Below are 21,173 nucleotides of genomic sequence, written 5' to 3'. Positions count from 1 at the left end.
GCTTTCAGGAATAATAGCTTTTTAAAAAAGCTTCTCTGCCCTGCAGAGATATCCTGTCAGTCTGCTCAACCAAGAATTCATCATGCAAAAAATACCAAACATTCTGCTTGATCACTTGAGTTTGCATGGAGCAGTTTAGAAGCGAGCATAAAGACCTTCTTTACCACCTAGTTTCTTTATTCTGTCTTTCCTGGCGGTGATCATAATATTTCTGGGTTTAACAATAACATTTGCTTATGAAATACAAATTCCTCCTTAACCACTTACAAATTGGAGGAATAAGATGAACTGTTAGGGCCAGATTTCAAAGAGAGGCATACATGTGTGCAAAAGGGTGAGCTGGCACACAGATGCATATACTAATACTGGCTCAATTTTCAGAAGAAATCACTCACTGTAACTGACATCCTTCAGGTAGATGGTCAGTATAGATCCACACTTCTGGGACATGCCTGTGCATAGGCTCAAAGTGGGTATAGGAAGGTGATGAACTGGACAATGACTGCACGCCTGCTCTCCCAAACTGAGGCCAGGTCAAGAGAGTAATGCTACACCAAGGGATGGACTACCAGGTAGCAGCTCTACATATTTCTACAATGGAACAGGCCCTAGCAGCTGTTTTACACTAAGCTGATCATGTTCTGGCACCTTTAGTACTCAGAGTATTTTTCTGTACAAGATTTAATCAATTTCAGCAAATATTGTCTCTTTCCTAATCCTGCCACTTTAAGTTATGAACAGTTCAGGGGACTAAAGGAATAGTTTTGTTTTATGACAGTAGTAGCTAAGTACCCTCTTAAGCATCCAAAACATGTAACCTAACCTCCTCTGGTAGTGAATGGTAGAAAACAGATAAATTAGTAGTCTGATTCAGATGAAAATCAGTGATCACTACAGGGATGAGTTTAGAATAAGGACACAATACCACCTTATCCTGATGCAACTAAGGAGGGTCAGCCATTAAAGCCTGAAACTCATCAATTTTCTTGGTTACAAGAACCTTAACCTCAGTTGTCATTGCCACAAGAATTGTAGTGTTCAGAGACTGAGAACAGAAAGAACACTTCTTCAGGTGGGGGGAGGAGTGCAAAGAATCTTCTCCTTGAACTGCTGCCAGAAGGAGGCATGGAATCAGGAATGGCACCAGTGTGGAACAGTGATCTCAAGGGAAGAGAAACCCTTACACAGCACTAGTCCTTCCTTCACAGCACAAGCAATAATTTAATTGTTAGCACAGGGAACACTTGAATCTATCTGTCAGCACTAAGACAATTTGAATTTTTCACTTTGGCACTAGAGAAGGTTGGTGCCTACTTGGCCCTTACCTCTGTATTTCTTAGCGGAAGAATGGGAATCCAGGGAATGATGGTGCCATCTCCTCTTTTTCTTCTGTTGGTTCTTGATCCCAATGAAAATTGTGGCAGTATTCAGTCAGAGGCCCTCTTCACTCTATCAGACCATCCAAACCCTCATGACATGACACTATTGATTTCTTGATTATTGGTTTCCAGGCATCCCAAGGTCGAGCTTACGAAGAAAGGCCTGGAACCAGTTCCAACTCTGATTCAACCAACAAGATGACAAGTTGAAGGACCAGAGGGAGCTCCATCATGCTATTGCAGCAGCTGAAGGTGGGGGACACAGCTCCGTAGATGACCTCACATGGAACATTCAATAGCTCAAAGAAAAGTCATAGCAACTCCCCCTGGTCAGAGCTTTTCAAAGGGTTCTGAGCTTTGGTTCATTGCACAGGTTATTTCTCAAGAGTCAGGTGCTATACTGACAGTACTCAAACTCATGGGTTATTGCCAGTGCAGAATAGAAGTAGGTCAAAAAAAGTGCATGCCCACAATCTTACCGTCAGGAGCAGAGCACTTGAACTTTTGCACGTGTACACTTTAGGGCTGGAAACTGGAAACCTACAAATCTAGGCTTGTAGATAAGTGATAGAATGATCATCCTTGTTTCATTAGCAGAGGACAACAGCCAGGCAAACATAAGTCTTCAGAAAAGGAAACATCTCCTATTAGTTAGTCAACTTTTATTTTCTCTTCTCAGTTACCACATAGCATTTTAGAGAATGCTACTCTGGATGTAACTGCAGTACTTTTTTTTTAGTCTTAGAAACTGCTCCTAAGAGCTAGAAACCCATTTTCTTCAGGTGAATTAGGAGTCAGACTTCATCTGTCTGAGTTAAGATGTATGACACATGTTTTATCCTGGCTGAATGATTTTTGAGCAAAATCAGGACTGCTCTAATACTCTGTTTCATGGGATTGCTGAGGCTATTCAGAAGTATAAAATCTTGAGGAATGACTTTCTCTTAACCAGTTGATTGTTACTAAAATCCACCATGTAAGTCTAGCAAATACACATCTCCTTTGTAGCTGCTTGTGCAATACAAGATCTTATGGGACTGCTACATTTTAGGTGACAGCACCTTTTACTTGCATCCTGACATTCTACTGATTGTAATGGAACACCAATTTAAATTATGAACATGATAATCTTACATTTATGCAACAATTTTCATCCTGAAAGTTCCTAAAGTACTATGCATATATAATAAACATATATTTAGGCTGTAGACAGGAATAATTTCAGCCGCTGATGAAATAAAGTCCCCTATAGAATGAACTGTTCAGCGACTATTCAACAACACAGAACAGCGACACTATACAACTGTTTTTAGAGGAAACTAAGAACATCTTATTCTATTAAAACTATTGGAAGAATGTAATTAGGCATATGTAAACACCAAATGTAGGAATTGGCCAGGACAAGTAGAGTTAGTACCCCTACTATCCTTGTGAAAAGTAACACAGGATTTTTAATAACCACAATTACTCAGGACCTTGATTTCACACCTCATTTGAAAGAATGCACAGCACACAGTATCCTTTGAAACCACACTGGGTCATTAGTACATTATTCTTCCAGAGGGAATAATGATATATACTGAACCATCAACACTACGTGAAACTCTTCCAACAAAGGTGTGACCCAGGCTGATTGTTTGAAAGATCTGATAGGACCAGGTAAAGGTGGACTACAGGTACAGAAAGGAGAGGGATCCTGGCTCTGCAGTTATGGCAGTGGACTGGGACTCAGGAAATCTGAATCTCTTCCTGGCTCTGTGACAGGCTCCCTATGTAAGTTACTTAATCTATGTTTTGGTTCCCCACTTGTAAAATGGGGGTGATAATACTCCCCTAGCTCAGGAGGCTGCTGTGAGGATAAATTAATTAATAGAGATGGTCAATAAATGCTATATATTTTCTACAAAAAAAATGAAGAATTTTTATTTTGTTCAAATTCTTTGTGGAATTTTTCAATAAAATGTTTATTCCACAAAATATTTTGGTTTTTGGTCCTGCTATTCTTTTCTCTCCCTTTTTTCTCTTTCCTGACCCCCTTTTTTCCTATTAAAAATGCCAAAAATATTTCAGTTTTTGAAAACTAAAATTTTTTGGTTTTCATTTTTTGTTGTTGGAAAACTGGAACATGTTTACCAAAACAAAAAAACTTTTCATAAACATTTATTATGGACAAAAAATCATTTTTCATAAAAAAATGTTTAATGAAGTTTTTTGACCAGCTCTATTCATTAATTGATGTGAGGTGCTCACACAGAAACTGCATCAATAAGTGTCATAGAAAGGCACATAGACAGGTAAATAAATGCAATCTAAAGGAGCAATAGAACAGCGTTGAAAAGGGAGGAATTCGTTCACAAACAGTTTCAACATCGCCTTTGCTATTGTATTTTTTGGAAGGAACAACCAATGTTTTATGTGTCAACTTGATAGATGTATATGTCTTCAATGTACAAGTTTATCCCATCTCTCTGTCAATAGCACTTCATTCTATTCTCCCTCAGGCCTATATTTGGCTGAGATCTTTAAGGATTTCAAAGTAACTTCAGATCTCTTTCCCAGCGTCTTGGTACCTTTTGTATTCTTTGCTCATAGATGCATTATTAAAACCTATTGTACCACAATCGGTTACATCCTTCTTGCTTAAGCTTCATCTAAGCAAGAATAATTAACACCTGTGCAATTCTTATTTTCAGTAATACTACATGTTACTTATACAATATATTATACTAGGGTATATGTTTTTTTATTTATGTGAAAAAATGAACTGAGGCCTTACTAACATGCAGTAACAAATTCTCATCTTAAAAGGCCTATTTCTTAAGATACTATTTTTGCCCTTCAATCAGTTTTTATCCACCAAGTCAACTTCCCACTCATTTTCTGACTTGTTCCTTTTTCACATAAATATCTGATGTGGAAATTTGTCCTATGTTCTCAGAGAATTCAGGCACATATTTATTGTACATCTATTGACTTTCTGGCAGTATATTTTCAAGAACTCTAAGAAGCTGCTGAGGCATGTCCTTGATTGTTCTGTTTTTCATATCTTCTTTCTCTGATTTTCTACTCTTAATTCTTCCTTACTGATTTAACAAAATGTACATAGATATAAGCTACTTTCTTATAAAATGTATATCATTCCCACCACACTGATTGATTGAAATTACACACATTAATATATATGCAAAGCCAGTTGTCTTTCCTTTGACATTACAATACATTCTAGCTTTGTAATTTCTCTCAATTTTATCCCTAAATAGCTCTAGCTCTGCAGAAACTCTTATGCCTTTTATTTTATGGCAATTAGTTAACCAGGCATTTACTCCTATAATCCACCCAAGTAACTTTAGTCATGGCTATCAGCATACCATAAAGTATAAGTAATATCTCTTTTATTTAATCTTTCATATCACATTAGGCTGCCAGTTCTCGCAAGCTAAGCAGGTTGAGCTACTCATCATTTGGATGGAAGACCTCCAAGCAACATCTAGATATTTTAAGAAATGGTGTTGATTATTTACAGTAGGTAGCAACAGAACTGATGCCCTGCATGGTGTTTGTTATGTGCTGCTGAAGGTGTGTTTCTGGATGAATTGTAAGTCTCATGTCCGGACTGCTTGTTGTCATTAACAAAAATCACACAATAGTTTTCACCAAATTGGATAATTACGTTATGCACACCTAAATTCTCCTCAATCTCCTTGCAGTTTCTACTTGTTAAAATATTCTTTGATTCCTGTGCAACGTTGCTATACGCTGCTAAACAATTGCCACATTTTATCCCAGAGGTGGCTACATTTCATTGGTAGATGTAAAGTTATCCCTGTATATGGTTTGTATTTCAATTGTTAAGCACTTTGATCTTTCAAAAATAAAGACACTGTTATAGCAAGCTACTGATTTCTTTGTTTTTCATAATATGGTTTACAATTACATTAAATTCATTTAAACATCTTTACCTCAGTATGTTTGCTGTGGCTTTTCTTTCTTGTGGTAGAAGGTCTGGATCTCTCAAAACTTCTTCCAGCAAATTTAGAACATTCATTTTCATCTCATTGTTTAGTTCAAAATCCTATGAAATAAAATGATTATATTCTCTTTGTTTTAAAGATTTAGAATGAATAACTCATCTGTTATTTTTGCGTTGCTTTGCTTTTTGCTTACATTTAAGAAAGTTTACAGAACAGAGTTATTGTAGTGGATAGGGCACAGGACTGGGGGACTGAATATCTATCATCTATCCCCTGCTCTGCCATTTATTTGCTGTGTGACATTGGGCAAATCACTTAACATTTCTATTCCATAGTTTCCCCATCTGTAAAATGTGAATAAGAACATTTACCTTTGTGAAGTGCTTTGAGATCTTTAATGGTAAATGCTTGGTATTACTATTGTCATATGAACTTGATCTCATGCATTTAATTGATGTTGCTAGTTTGAAAATGTCATGAATGAATAAAAAACAGATTGGAATTTATTCACTATTCCACAAATGTTTTATCTTCAAAGCAGTGACATTGGATAAAGAAGAACTATTTGAACCCTTCTCAATAGTCAATGGCATAAGACGACATTGTCCCTTGGTGAAAAGATTGTGTATCTCTTAGATGGGATCATAAAGAGGCAGGAGTATGACAGCCATATTACTCCTAGCAAAACTCCAGGTCATCTGTGATGCAAAAGACTTTTGGTCAGATCTTCAGCCAGTGCAAATTGTCAGAGCTCCACTTAAATCAATGGAGTTATGATAATTTACATCAGCCTAGGAACTGCCCCTTTATCTTCTGGGGCATAATTCTGTGAAAGCTCTGCGAGACAAGATTCATAGAGTCATAGATTCCAAGACCAGAAGGGACCACGGTGATAATCTTGTCTGACCTCCTGCATAACACAGGCCATAGACCTTCCCCAAAATAATTCCTAAACGATATCTTTTAGTCAAAAATCCAATCTTGATTTAACAGTTGTCAGTGATGGAGAATCCACCAGGACCCTTGGTAAAATGTTCCAATGGTTAATTACCCTCACCGTCAAAAATGTATGCCTTGTTTCCAGTCCACATTTGTCTACCTTCAGCTTGCAGCTATTGGATCAGGGGGAGATAGCTCAGTGGTTTGAGCATTGGCCTGCTAAACCCAGGGTTGTGAGTTCAATCCTTCAGGGGACCTGTAGTGAGGCGTGGCTCCCCTCCGCCTCCGGCAGGGTAGAGCTGCTTCCATCCCCAGCGTGGGCGGAGCTTCCGGGTCCGGGGCCCGCCCCTCCGAGGTCACGGCCCCGACCCGGAAGTATAAAAGCCCGCCACCAAAGCTCAGTAGGAGCCAGCCGGCCGGAGAGAGCAGACGTCCCGGACCAAGCTCCCGCCTGGGAGACACCGGCAGACCGCAAACCGCCTGCTAACGCCCCGCGCCGGTCTAGCCTCCCTCTCGCCCGGTACCCCGAGGAGGACTGGCCCAGCCTGCCCCGGACCCGTTACACCGAGGAAGACTGGCCCAGCCTGCCCCGGACCCGGTCACCCGAGGAGGACTGGCCCAGCCTGCCCCGGACCAGCGGCCCCGAGGAGGAGTCAAGTCTGCCCCGTGCCAGCTATCCCGGGGAGGAGCTACCTAACCAGCCCCCCAGCCCCGCCACCGAGGAGCCGATGCTGGTGGACTGGCCTGAACCCAGCCCCACGGACGAGGTAGGCCCTGAGGGGGATCTTGGAAGTAGCCTGGGGGTAGCCGACCCCGGTCAGGCTGCAGAGGCCTGTGAGCCGATGTCAGTGTGTTTCGGTCAGGATACCCCACTGACCGGCAGCGAGAGTCATCGCTGCTAGGGCCCCGGGCTGGGACGCAGTGGAGTGGGTGGGCCTGCGTCCCCCCCTGCCACCCCTACACACGGGTGGCAGGCTTCCCCCTCACCCAAGGTTCAGGTAGGAACCTGAGCCCCTTACCTACTTGTTGCTCAACCCCTGCCACAAAGGGCTCGAGCCGTGAGTCCTTGCTGCCCCGCCCTGACCTAGGGCCTGGGCTGCCATTACTGGTGTGCTCACTCCCTGCCTAAGGGCCTGAGCCTTTGAGCTATTGTTGTTAGTGCTCAGCTCCTGCTGTAAGGACCTGAGCCCCCCTGAACTATTTTGCCTGCCCAGCCCCTGCTACAGAGGGCCTGGGCTCCTGTACTGTTGTATTATCCAGCCCCTGCTCCCGAGGGCCTGGCCTCCATAACTGTTGTTTTTCCTCAGCCCCCACACCAGAGGGCCTGAGCCCTGAGCTAACCGGCTGTTGATTTCGGCCGCAGTGAGTCGGCGTGGCTCCCCTCCGCCTCCGGCAGGGTAGAGCCCCGACTCACTCTATTACAGGACCACTTAGGGATCTGGGGCAAAAATCTATCTGGGGATTGGTCCTGCTTTGAGCAGGGGGTTGGACTAGATGATCTCCTGAGGTCCCTTCCAACCTAGATATTCTATGAATATATACCTTTTTCTACTCAGGGCCGGCTCCAGGCACCAGCTAAAGAAGCAGGTGCTTGGGGCGGCCAATACCAAGGGGCGGCACTTCGGCTGCTATTAGGGCAGCACATCTGGGCCTTCGGCGGCAATTTTGCAGCGGGTCCCTCAGTCCCTCTTGGAGCGAAGGACCTGCCACCGAATTGCCGCCAAAGAGTGGAGCGGTGTGATCGTGCTGCCGCGGCTTTTTTTTTTTTTTTGCTGCTTGGGGCGGCGGAATACCTGGAGCCGGCCCCGTTTCTACTAGACTGAAAAACCCATTCTTAAATATTTGTTCCCCATGTAGATACTTATAGACTCTAATAAAGTCACCCCTTAACCTTCTCTTTGTTAAGCTAAATAGATTGAGCTCTTTGAGTCCATCATTATAAAACATGTTTTCTAATTCTTTAATCATTCTTGTGGCTTTTCCCTGAATCCTCTCCAGTTTATCAACATCCTTCTTGAATTGTGGGCACCAGAACTGGGCAAGTATTGCAGCAGCAGTAGCACAAGTGCCAAATACAGAGGCAAAATAACCTCTCTGCTCCTACTCAAGATTCCCGTTTATGCACCCAAAGATTGCATAAGCTCTTCTGGCCACAGCATCACATTGGGACCTCGTGTTCAGCTGATTATCCACCACGACCCTCCAATTTTTTTCAGAGTAACTGCTTCCCAGGATAGAATCCCCCATCTTGTAACTATGGCTTACATTCTTTGTTCCTAGGTGTATACATTTACATTTAGCCATATTAAAACACATATTGTTTGCTTGGGCCCAGTTTACCAAATGATCCAGATCAGTGACCTGTCCTCTTCATTATTTACCACTCCTCCAATTTTTGTGGCATCTGCAAACCTTATCCGTGATAATTTTATATTTTCTTCCAGCTCATTAATAAAAATGTTTACTAGTATAGGGCCAAAAAACAGTCCCTGTGGAACCCCACTAGAAACATACCCACTAGTGGATGATTCCCTGCTTACAATTACATTTTGAGACCAATCACTTACCCAGTTTTTAATCCATTTAATGTTTGCCATGTCAATTTTATATTATTCTAGTTTTTTAATCAAAATGTCGTGTTGTACCATTTCAAATGTCTTACAGAAGTTTATTACATCAGCCCTATTACCTTTACAACCAAATTTGTAATCTCATCAAAAAAGATATCTATTTAGACAAGATCTATTTTCCATAAACTCATGTTGATTTGCATTACCTCCTTTAATTTGTTATTAATCAAGTCCTGTAACAGCCACTCCATTATCTTGCCCAGGATCATTGTCAGTCTGACAGAACTATAATCACCTGGGTCATCTCATGTACCCTTTTTTTAAAAATTGGCACACTATTGGTTTTCTTCCAGTCTTCTGGATCTTTCCCAGTGCTTCAAGGCTTATTGAAAATTAACATTAAGATCCTTAAAGCCAGCCATTTCTGGTCCCCTGAAACCTCTGGAGAGGAGAACCAAAATCCTCATATTTTAATATATACCTCATTCAGGAACTGTATTACATCTCAGTACCACTCTACTTGCTGGGCTTCCGATCCCTCCCACCACTGCCTCCAACTAATCTGTGGAGAGACTGTGGCCTATTCTGCAATGGAATGTCTTTCCCTCCCCCATTTAAATAAAATTACTATAAGATTGTAGCACACCCTGAAAGTCTTTAGAAGATCACTAGTGGGCCATTGTAGAATAACATTTCATATGGATCTGACATTATACTGGAGACAAGTTTCTTTGTTAAACCAGTTAATCACTCGTGTTTGTGGCATGTGTGATTTATACTCAATTTCTGTATGTGTTGCCTCTGTCCCACACTGGCATGTTATTCTTCCTTTTTTCCCCTTTGTCTAAAAGTCAAAAGTACTAGGGTTTAAAAAAATCATCTCATATTCACTATTGAAAGGTCAGCTCCCACCTCTGATCAACCCATGTCAGTGTCCATTGTCCTGCTGTTACCTTTTCAAACAGGCACCTTCATGCTTTTTCCCATGCTGTCCCCCTCACACTTGGGAGGAGTTCCCCATAAACATCCACAAAGCTACCTCTTTATCTTCCTTCACACCTCTCCTTAAAACTCTCCTTTACTGCGATACCTACAAAAAACTTGACAATGGTTAGGCTGCTGGTGAGCTGAGATCACAGCATATTATGCCGATCAAGATTGTTTCCTTGTACCCTCCCTGTCTGTCTGTCTGTGTCCATTTGTTGTCTCAAGTATTATACTTAAATTGCAAGCTCTTTGGGGCAGGGACCATCTTTTTGTTCTGTTTCTACAACCCCTAGCACAAGGGGTCCTGGTCCCTGATTAGAGCTACTTGGTGCAATAGTAATACAAATAATAAATAATAGAAAGGACTGAATCCCTGCCTGGATTGCTTACAGTCTAACTCGGGCAGGTATTTTACAATTTAAGCACAAGAATAAGTAGAAACACTCTCTGTGGATATTCAGTATTGGAAAGATTCATGAAATAAATGAATTTTAAAAGGGGATTTGGCCCATAGGAGGAGAGGAGCTCTTCCAGACATTTGCATTTGAGCTAAATGCAAACATTTGGAAGTGGGAACTAAACCCCAAAGCTTCATTCATATATATATATATATATATATATATATATATATAATATAAAAATACTGTATATTTATTATACAGTTTTACTCACAATCCTCTTATCATGTTTGTGGCAATTCACCACCTGTTTCCATGGGAACAGAAATAGAAGCACAGCCAACAGCAGCAAAGTTACTGAAACTCTTGTACATTTAATTTGATGCTGCTGGTTAAGAGGCATAGATGGCATTTTTTCAGAGAGCCCTTTTGCTCTTATGTTCACCTTCCTGTCACCCACCTGCACCACATCAGGCATCTCCCTTCTATGACAGTTGTCTCATATTTTTATTTTGCCCATAGTCAGCGCTAATTCGTAATGTTTATACCAACTAATGTTTCCAAGTGCTTTTTCTGCAGTATTTGCCCAGATAGTACGGATTACTAGAATTAATGAGGGATGCAGGATTGGGCCCTAAAAGAACATATAGTCAAAACACAGATGATACACAGTGGAAGGACCACAAACTCCAGGTGGTGCATTTTGTTTGTTTTTTAAAGTACATTTTCTATTCTTGGTGGCTTGGTCTTCAGAAATGTCTTTTAAGAATGTTTTGAGTAGGGAGACAGAGGCAAATGGGGAGAATTTCATGTGCAAGGAGTGGCATGGAACAAGGTGCTAAGATGAAAGTATGTGGTATATAGCTATTAAATGTTGATATTTTTGGTCTAAAGGGCTCTAAGGCAGTGGTCTCCAAAGTGGGGTGTGCGCTCCGCCAGGGGTGCGCAAGAGGATCCTTGGGGGTGTGCGGCAGGTGGAGTGGTTTTTTTCTCTCTTCGTCCAAGCGGCTTTTTTTTTTTTTTTTTTTTGGCTTTGGCAAAAATGGTAGAGCCGGCGCGGCAGGGGGTGCGTGCTCAAGTTTTTTTTTACTGATAGGGGTGCGCGATCAAAAAAGTTTGGAGACCACTGCTTTAAAGAACAACCTTGTGGGATTTACATTATTTTAAGACTATGGAAGATTAATCAAAGGAAGGGCCTTAAAAGGTTTTGCCAAGGTTTAAACTTCCAGTAATAATTATTATTAACAACATATCAAGTTTGTTCTGTCTGTTCTGTACCTGATGATGGCTATTCTATGACAGAAGCTGGGAATGCGAAGCACTTTTGGTAGTCATCCACCTAAGGAATCAGCATTACACAGAAAGGATGACCAAGATCTGACAACCTTCCTTTAACATGCTGGGTGAAATTCTGACCTATGGAAATCAATGGGGGAGTTTTTCCATTTACTTTAATAAGGACAGGATTTTCACCTGCTATGTAATATCAACTAGACAGAGTTGGTCAGATATTTTCTGTCCAAAATATATATTTTTAAAATCACAATGAATCAATTAGCTTCATTATAAAATAATTATTCCCACTGTCATGAAATTTGTTTTATTACATCTAGAAGCATTTTCTTTTTTTAAAAAAAAATACAGATTTAGTATTTTATTTTAATTTGTTAATCAGGATGGAAAATCATTGTGTGTGTATGTCAGGTGCAGTATGGAATAGGCATTACTGGTTTAACTATTGTTTAAATACCCAATTACAGTATAGGCTAGAAACAAACTACTCTTACATGGATCAATAGAAATTTCCACAAGATGGCACTCCTCAGATAGCTGGAAAAATCTATTTATGGTGAAGTACAGAATGAATGTACATGCTCTCAGGACTAGCTTTAACCCTGGATTCTGCTGGCTTCTGCAGGGACCTCAGCAGCGGCAAGTTCACCTGAAAGGGTTTTCTGGCATTGCAAAGCAACTACAAATCCATGCCCCTTCATTAGGGTGGCCTGCAGCCAGCCAGCACAGCCTCTAAAGTGGGTGACACTGACTGGGGAGAAGCCAGGGTGGCCAGGAGATGACATTGTCATTCTTGGAGCAGAAACTGCTGGCAGAACTCCTGTGTCACAATTTAAAGTTGCCATCCCCAGCATAATGCCTAAAGGAAAGTGGCAGTGCAAATACTGCTTGCCTTACCAGAGATAATTGTCTAAGCCTATCTTTTAAACTGTAAACTCTTTGCGGCCTGAACACTCTTTATAAGACCCATTGTAATAAATGGAAAGAGTTTCATTGAGTTCCATGGTCTCTGCATCAGGTCTGCAGCTGTATAACTTTTATAGCTCTGGACTCATGCTCTGTCCTAAAATACTAAATAAAAACAATTATATACCTGCTCTGTGATGTGCTGGCTCCCACCTTCCCCCTCTCTGGCTCAAGGATTTTATTTGCCTCTGCCTGTACCAACCAAACTGAATCAAGCCATTTATGTAGGTGTCTCACATGCAGCTATCTAGTGTCTAATTAAGGAAATTGTTTAAATCTAAGAAGCAGGAAGATTGTTGTTATTCAGAAAAGAAGCATTTTTTGTACTACAGATATTTGATGTAATTTATGTTCAGTAGTCTTCTTTTCCATATATATTGATTTCATGAGTGTTTACCTTTCCTCTTCCTCCTTACATTTCCCCATGTTTCTGTTTTTCAGTATTTGTCCTGTGACTGCACACTGATCACACTTTATAATTTGGAAGCAGTAAAACAAAGGTAAAATTCAAAACAAAAACAGAGGGTTTGTCTATTTCTATTTTGCTAGTTTTGCGTTAACAAAAAAAAAAAAAAAATCTAATTTAGGTACTCAGGTGCCGTGGTGATGAGCACACTATAAGGTCTAGATAGATAATTTGATACATTTAAAATGTATTGAGAAGAGATGAATAGTAAAAGTGCCAATAATATTCAGTGTGAAGACATTAATCACTAACTGCTAATTTTATAATTTTAGAAGGTTTTTTCCCCAACAAATCCTCTCAATTTTTACTTGCTGTATTATCTTTTAACAGAATGAATGTACATGTGGTATATCACAACATGGATTTTATCTAGTATTTTCTATTTTCTGTTGATAGGAGATTCATTTGCATTTGGATGATTTGCTGATATATGGACTTCACTTAAATGGCTGCACATGTCAGAAGTCAGAATATATTGTCATACAAGACCAAATCAAGCTTTTCACTGCCACTTACTTTATTATCACAAAAGGAATTTGTTTAATTAAAACTTACTTGCTCATTGAAGTTCTGAATTTTCCAAAGGAAAATTTAAAATTTTACAGCGATTTAATCTTTCATGACAGGGCACATAGCTCTAGTATATTCTGAAACTCAAACCTTTCCAAGGTATCTATCACAATCTATGTGGTAACTGAGAAGAGAAAATAAAAGCTGACTAACTAATCGGAGATGTTTCCTTTTCTGAAGACTTATGTTTGCCTGGCTGTTGTCATCTGCTAATGAAACAAGGATGATCATTCTATCACTTATCTACAAGCCTAGATTTGTAGGTTTCCAGTTATCACAAATATCTTTGAGAGTTGTTATAGAAAAAAAAAATCTCCTCATTTATTTATTTATATTGTAGTAGTACCATGGAAGTTGGGGCCTCATTTTCTTGGACACTGTACAGACATACAGAGAATGTGAGTTCCTGTCCTGACAATCTAAAAGATATGCACCTGGATGAGACAATCAAATGGGAGAGATGTGGATAACAAATAACAGGATGTGTGCAATTCTTAGCCAATCATGAACAGTGTTCACAGATCACCAATATTTCCAAATGTACAAGAGACAGACTAGGTATTTTCAGAGTGCAGTGAGGAGCATACCCATTTTGCTGTCACGTTACGTGCACAGGTTGCATTGGTAAAATGCTTACCGGAACGAGCACAGCAACAAAACAAGTATGATTTTTTTTAAAAAACAGAGGCAGAGATGGCCTATTAGTGGTGCTTTGTCATATATGGAATCAGAGTTCAAAGTTCAATTCTAATTTTGTCCCTACACAAGTATGTAGGGACAAAATTAGAAAGGCCAAGGCACAAAACAAGATCAAACTAGCTAGGGACATAAAGAGTAACAAGAAAACATTCTACAAATACATTAGAAGCAAGAGGAAGACCAAGCCTGTTACTCAATGAGGGGGGAAAGACAATAACAGAAAATGTGGAAATGGCAGAGGTGCTTAATGACTTCTTTGTTTTGGTTTTCACCAAGAAGGTTGGTGGCGATTGGAAGTCTAACATAGTGAATGCCAGTGAAAATGAGGTAGGATCAGAGTCCAAAATAGGGAAATAAGTCAAAAATTACTTAGACAAGTTGGATGTCTTCAAATCACCAGGGCCTGATGAAATGCATCCTAGAATACTCAAGGAGTTGACTGAGGAGATATCTGAGCCATTTGCAATGATCTTTGAGAAGTCATGGAAGAAGGGAAACATTCCAGAAGACTGGAAAAGGGCAAATATAGTGCCCATCTATAAAAAGGGAATTACAGACCAGTCAGCTTAACTTCTGTACCCGGAAAGATAATGGAGCAAATAATTTAAGAAATCAATTTGCAAACACCTAGAAGATAATGAGGTGATAAGTAACAGTCAGCATGGATTTGTCAAGAACAAATCATGTCAAACCAACCTGATAGCATTCTTTGACAGGGTAACAAGCCTTGTGCATGGGGGAAAAGCGGTAGATGTGGTATATCTTGACTTTAGTAAGGCTTTTGATACTGTCTCACATAACCTTCTCATAAACAAACTAGGGAAATACAACCTAGATGGAGCTACTATAAGGTGGGTGCATAACTGGTTGGAAAACCGTTCCCAGAGAGAAGTTATCAGTGGTTCACAGTCATGCTGGAAGGGCATAATGAGTGGGGTCCCGCAGGGATCGGTTCTGGGTCCAGTTCTGTTCAATATCTTCATCAATGATTTAGATAATGGCATAAAGTTATAAACTTATAAAGTTTGCAGACGATACCAAGCTGGGAGGAGTTGCAAGTGCTTTGGAGGATAGGATTAAAATTCAAAATGATCTGGACAAACTGGAGAAATGGTCTGAAGTAAATAGGATGAAATTCAATAAGGATAAATGCAAAGTACGCTACTTAGGAAGGAACAATCAGTTGGACACATACAAAATCAGAAATGACTGCCTAGAAAGGAGTACTGCGGAAAGGGATCTAGGGGTCATAGTGGATCACAAGCTAAATATGAGTCAGTGTAACGCTGTTGCAAAAAAAGCAAACATCATTCCGGGATGTATTAGCAGGAGTATTGTAAGCAAGACACGAGAAATAATTCTTCTGCTCTAATCCGCGCTGATTAGGCCTCAATTGGAGTATTGTGTCGAGTTTTGGGTGCCACATTTCGGAAAAGATGTGGTCAAATTGGAGAAAGTCCTGTGAAGAGCAACAAAAATGATTAAAGGTCTAGAAAACATGACGTATGAGGGAAGATTGAAAAAATTGGGTTTGTTTAGTCTGGAGAAGAGAAGACTGAGAGGGGACATGATAAGAGTTTTCAAGTACATAAAAGGTTGTTACAAGGAGGAGGGAGAAAAATTGTTGTTGTTAACCTCTGAGGATAGGACAAGAAGCAATGGCCTTAAATTGCGGCAAGGGAGGTTTTAGGTTGGACTTTAGGAAAAACTTCCTAACTGTCAGAGTGGTTAAACACTGGAATAAATTGCCTAGGGAGGTTGTGGAATCTCCATCATTGGGGATTTTTAAGAGCAGGTTGGACAAACACCTGTCAGGGATGGTCTAGATAATACGTAGTCCTGCCTTGAGTTCAGGGGACTGGACTAGATGACCTCTCAAGGTCCCTTCCAGTTCTGTGATTCTATGATTGCTACCCCTACCAGCAGGAGTTGGGAGCACCGTGTAGGCAGTATGCTTAGTTTCGATAGGAGAGGAATGTCTCATGTCACTCAAGTAATCCATCTGTGATTAAGGAGCAGAGTAGTTGATGGGTTTATAACCATTGGCTAGAAGGATGGAGACTGAATGAGTAGGTGTGAAGCAAGGACAATACTGCTTAGATACTATGGTGATGTGTACATTAGAAATACATAGATCTGATCATATAGCAAAGATAAAGAAAATGATCTACACAATTCTGACAAGAATGCAAGGATGTAGGAGGGCCCATAGAATAATTTCTCTTTTATGTAACCTCCACACACATGGAAATAGTCTTCTTTTAAATACCCCAAGGAGAGCATCCTATAAACAGGAAACAGAGACTCCACAAAATCCTCTAGTGACCTCAGCATAGAAATCTAATTGACCTGGGACATATTTGAATACTACAGTGATGAGGAGGGTGGGCAGGAGGTAGGTAAGTACATAGATACCATACATGGAGAACTCCTGAAGAATCTCTACAGGGAAACCATTTGCAGAGTCAGATTATCTGACTTCAGCATAACCCTAAATGCTTTATATACAAATAACCCTCACAACACTTTAGCACTCATAAATGGAGCCAGCTTTCTAAAGAATTCTCAGGCAACTGCAAAGAAGCCAGTTGGTAGGTTGGCATCAGGGTCCTGTGATTGCCATGTGAAGAGGAGGAGGAGTGGTATGGGTTGTCAGGATAAATGTAACACAACTCCCCCATGACAGCCTTTACTGAATACATTTGAAATCATTTCATTAGACTCTTCTTTTATTCTAATTTTGTGTTACATAATATTATGCTTTGAAGAGGCAGAGGAATGGAAAGTATCTCCAGAAGGTTTTGGCAAACAAGGCTGGCCCCTACGGATGTGCTACACATCGGAGATAGGGCCTGGTATTTGGGGGGGGGGTCTATTCTCAGTTCACACCTAGGGGCAATTCTAGTCAACTCCCCTGAAGAGCCCTGCAGTTAGGATCCCATTTTTGAGTGAAGGAAGAAAGGTGGCCAACTGCTCTCCCTTTCACCTGTCTCCAAAGCAGTGTTGCCACATAACACCCCTGCACTGGTCCCACAGATGTTTCCTGATTCAGCCAATACCAACACTGGCTATAAGCATGAAGACACACTGTGTTAAATCTTGCATTTCACCTCACCTTGTGGGCAGATAAGAGGCTTTACAATGAGGATCCTATGTACAGAAACCATAGGAGAGGGGAACAGGACAGAAATCTGTGAGGGGGTGAAGGAGAAGGAGGAGAGAGAGAGTATGGAAAGAAAAAGTGGAGAGAGATCTGAAAGCGAGGGGGGAGAAAAAAGGAGAGAGATGTTGGGTGGGAATAAAGGTGAGCAGTGGCAGATTTAGAGTTAGTGGGGCCCTGTGCTCAGCTTCATTTTTGCCCCCCCCTCCCCCCGGAGGGAGCATTCTCTCTCTCCTCCCCCCGTTTTTCATTTTTTCCCTGCATTCTCCTCCTGGGGCTCAGGGTTGGGGATGCAGGGCCTGGGAGAGCATTAGGGTGCAGGAACAGGCTGGGGATGGGGGGTCTTGGGGGAGTTATGGTGTGGGAGGGGGCTCAGGGTTGGGGTGCAGGGTCTTGGAGGGAGTTAGGGTGTGGGAGGGGGCTCAGGGTTGGGGTGCAGGGTCTGGGAGGGAGTTAGGGTGTGGGAGGGGGCTCAGGGTTGGGGTGCAGGGTCTGGGAGGGAGTTAGGGTGCAGGAACAGGCTGGGGATGGGGGGGTCTGGACAGGAGTTAGGGTGTGGGAGGGGGCTCAGGGAACACAAGGGCTTTAGGGGCTGCTAAGTGGGCCCCGGAGCCCTGCGCTGCAGCCCCTAAAGCCCAGCCCCTTTTCTGAATCCAGCCCTCTGAGGACTCAGGAGGAGCAGGGGCAGCCATGCAGCCGGAGAGAAGCAGCGGTTTCCCTTTCAAAGTGCCGCTTCTCTCCGGCCGGCTGCGCGGCTGCCCTGTGCTCCTCCTGAGTCCTCCGGCCCGTGTTCGCAGTGCTCCCGCCACCCGCACCTCCTGCCTGCTCCCTGAGGCTGTGGGTGAGCCTCCCTCCCTGCTCTCTTGCTCCCTTACAGTTTCTACCTCTGCAGCCCCCCTCCCGTGGAGCAGCCCCCCACAGGGGGTGTGCCGGTGTTGAGCTGCCCGAGTGCCCAGCCCTGGGGCCCCCTGTTGGGGGGCCCCGTGCTAGGGCACTGTGTGTTTCATGGTAAATCCGCCCCTGAAGGGGAGGGAAAGATAGAGTGATGGAAATGCTGAAATAATGGTGGAAAGAGGGGAGGGCTAGGGATTGATACACAGGCAGGGGTGAAAGTGAGCCGGTATGGGCTGCTACTCCGTACCGGTAAGAACCTGCACCGGCCCATACTCAGCCCACATTAAAGCAGCAGCGCTTTAATGTCCCTGCCCCTTTTGCCTCCCCTGTTGGGGGCCCTGCCGGTAAGGTCTGTACCGGCAGAGCCGCCGACAGAGGAGGCAAAAAGGGGCAGGGACATTAAAGCGCTGCTGTGGCAGCCCTTTAAGGATGGTCCTTTGCCGCAGCAGTGCTTTAATGTTGCTGTGCCCCCACCCGGCAAAGGACCCTGCAGTGCTTTAACGTCCCTGCCCCTTTTGCCCCCCCCCCCCGGCCACTGACGGGGGGTAAGGGGGACAAAGGGAGCAGCTGCCCTGGGGCCGGCAATTTAAAAGGGCCTGGGGCTCTGGACGCCGGTGCCGCTACTGCAGCAGCGGCGTCTGGAGCTCCGGGCCCGTTAAATCAACACGGGAGACCCGGGTGGCGAGAGCCAAGAGTTGGCTGGGGGATGCTGACCCCCAGCCCCACCCCTTCTGCCTGAGGCCCCGCCCCTTCCGGGGGCCATAGCCACCCCTCCTGTACTGGTAAGTGTCCTCAGTTACTTTCACCCCTGTACACAGGAAGGTAAAAGGAAAGATAAAATTTCAGAGAAACAGGGAGAGCATTTGGAAGGGAGATGGAGAAAGAGTTTTAACGGAGTAGGGAGAAGAAAAGCAAAGTGAAGGATTAAAAATACCAGATTAGAACAGAGTGAGAGGAACTTGCAGGTAAAACTACAGTCAGTCTGTGGCTGGCTCTGTGTGGGTGCACACAGAGGAGTGGAGAGAGCACATGGAGACTTCCCTCCCTCAGGCCCTGTGCAGGAGCCAGCTCAAAACAGCAGAATAGCACAGGCACTAGAAAGGCTAGTGCTACCAGGGTGAGGCTGAGGCCATGGCTGGTCATGCTTGAGAGAAGTACAAATCAGAAAATCCCGGTCACAGTCAGTTGCATGAAATATCAAAGAGCAGAATCATGCAGTCTGCAGAGATCCACCCATATTTTCAAGTGAAGTAGGCAAATTTTCAAATGGACAGATTTGGCCCTGTGAGTTTATGAACATAGTTGGGCCAAATTCTGCTCTCATTAATACCAACATAAATCCAAAGTAATTTATATGAAATCAGTAGAGTTACTCTTAATCTACACCAGTGTCATAAAACAGAATTTGGCCCAATTAATTGATGGAATGGAACTGAGTGGAGGTGCACTTGTGATGTGGTATATTAAAATAAATTTTCATTTTCCAATGTAAAAGCAAATTTTGAAAAAAGAGGTAACAGAAATAATAATTAGCTATAGAGGGAAATGTAGCTCTGACCTCTCCTAGACTTACTTCAAAAAAAGCAAAGGAGGATCACTTTGCCTTTCCTCTAATTTCAAGTGCAAAGCAGGTACCATCTTTTGGGGAGAATGCCAGTCCTGCTTTTATAACATCAGTTTTAGTCTGTCGTCCCTAACTGACTATCATTAATTTAAAAGTACAAGCTATGTTAATAAAATGACTAAATAATTCCCATGGCACATCATATAAACTTTTTAATTTCTAGGCATTCTATAGCCTCATAGTACTCTGAAACCTTGAAAGAAGAATCTAGCCACTAGGTATTGTCAGATTAAAGTTTTCATAACTGATAAGAAATGTGACATTTCTGCCTCTAAGTTCTGTGAGTTAGAATGTTTAACTGAACCACAAAAAGAACTCACTGTAGAGGGACCTGTCAGACTCGAGCAGAAGTGAGTGAAGTATACCTCTAATCAGTTTGACTGACTGTATGCTTGGCTAGCATTCTCAGGGTAACTCACATTCCCTGAAGGGTCATGGAAGATCAAACCCTTACACTTCTGCAACCTTTTGCTTGAGTAAAACAACAATCAAGTACATTAATATTTTATACAAATATATATGCTATATACAGTATGTAATTATGCAAACACTTAGAATTCTCACACTTCGTGACCAATGATTCATTGGAATGTTTATTTATAAGAGAGGGAGAGAACCAGGCAACCCCACAAAGTTTCACATTGTTGTGGGCAAAAGGTCCTGAGGAAGAGCTCCATGTAGCTCGAAAGCTTGTCTCTCTCACCAACAGAAGTTGGTCCAATAAAAGATATTACCTCACCCACCTTGTGTCTCTATGATTCTGTCAGACATACTATGCTTTATGCCTTTAAACATTAACAGCAGGTTGAAGATACATATTAATATTATTACGTATTGTGCTGAAATAGAATTGTCTCCGAAAATCAAAGTGTAGGTATTCACTATAATTATTGATACATAATTGTGACCGCAAAAAGAACAGGAGTACTTGTGGCACCTTAGAGACTAACAAATTTATTAGAGCATAAGCTTTCGTGGGCTACAACCCACTTCTTCGGATGCATATAGAGTGAAACATATATTGAGGAGATATATATACACACACATACAGAGAGCATGAACAGGATGCATCACTCTATATGCATCCGAAGAAGTGGGTTGTAGCCCACGAAAGCTTATGCTCTAATAAATTTGTTAGTCTCTAAGGTGCCACAAGTACTCCTGTTCTTTTTGCGGATACAGACTAACACGGCTGCTACTCTGAAACCTATAATTGTGACCATTTCCCCAATTATTCAATTCCTTGTACTTTGATCA

General features: G+C 42.1%; 1 protein-coding gene across 1 annotated transcript in view; it reads right to left on the bottom strand.

The window, feature by feature from the left end:
• RASGRF2 (Ras protein specific guanine nucleotide releasing factor 2) overlaps positions 1 to 21,173 on the bottom strand; it is a 206,388-nt gene that overhangs the window by 14,303 nt on the left and 170,912 nt on the right. The window contains exon 19 of the mRNA XM_065406010.1: positions 5,339 to 5,451. Within this exon, the coding sequence (XP_065262082.1) occupies positions 5,339 to 5,451 (113 nt within the window). The remainder of the gene's footprint in view (positions 1 to 5,338; positions 5,452 to 21,173) is intronic.

The sequence above is a fragment of the Emys orbicularis genome, chromosome 6 (genome assembly GCF_028017835.1).
Source record: "Emys orbicularis isolate rEmyOrb1 chromosome 6, rEmyOrb1.hap1, whole genome shotgun sequence".
Classification (NCBI taxonomy): domain Eukaryota; kingdom Metazoa; phylum Chordata; order Testudines; family Emydidae; genus Emys; species Emys orbicularis.
Note: the sequence above shows the minus strand (reverse complement) of the source record. Positions and strands in the feature narration are given on the sequence as shown.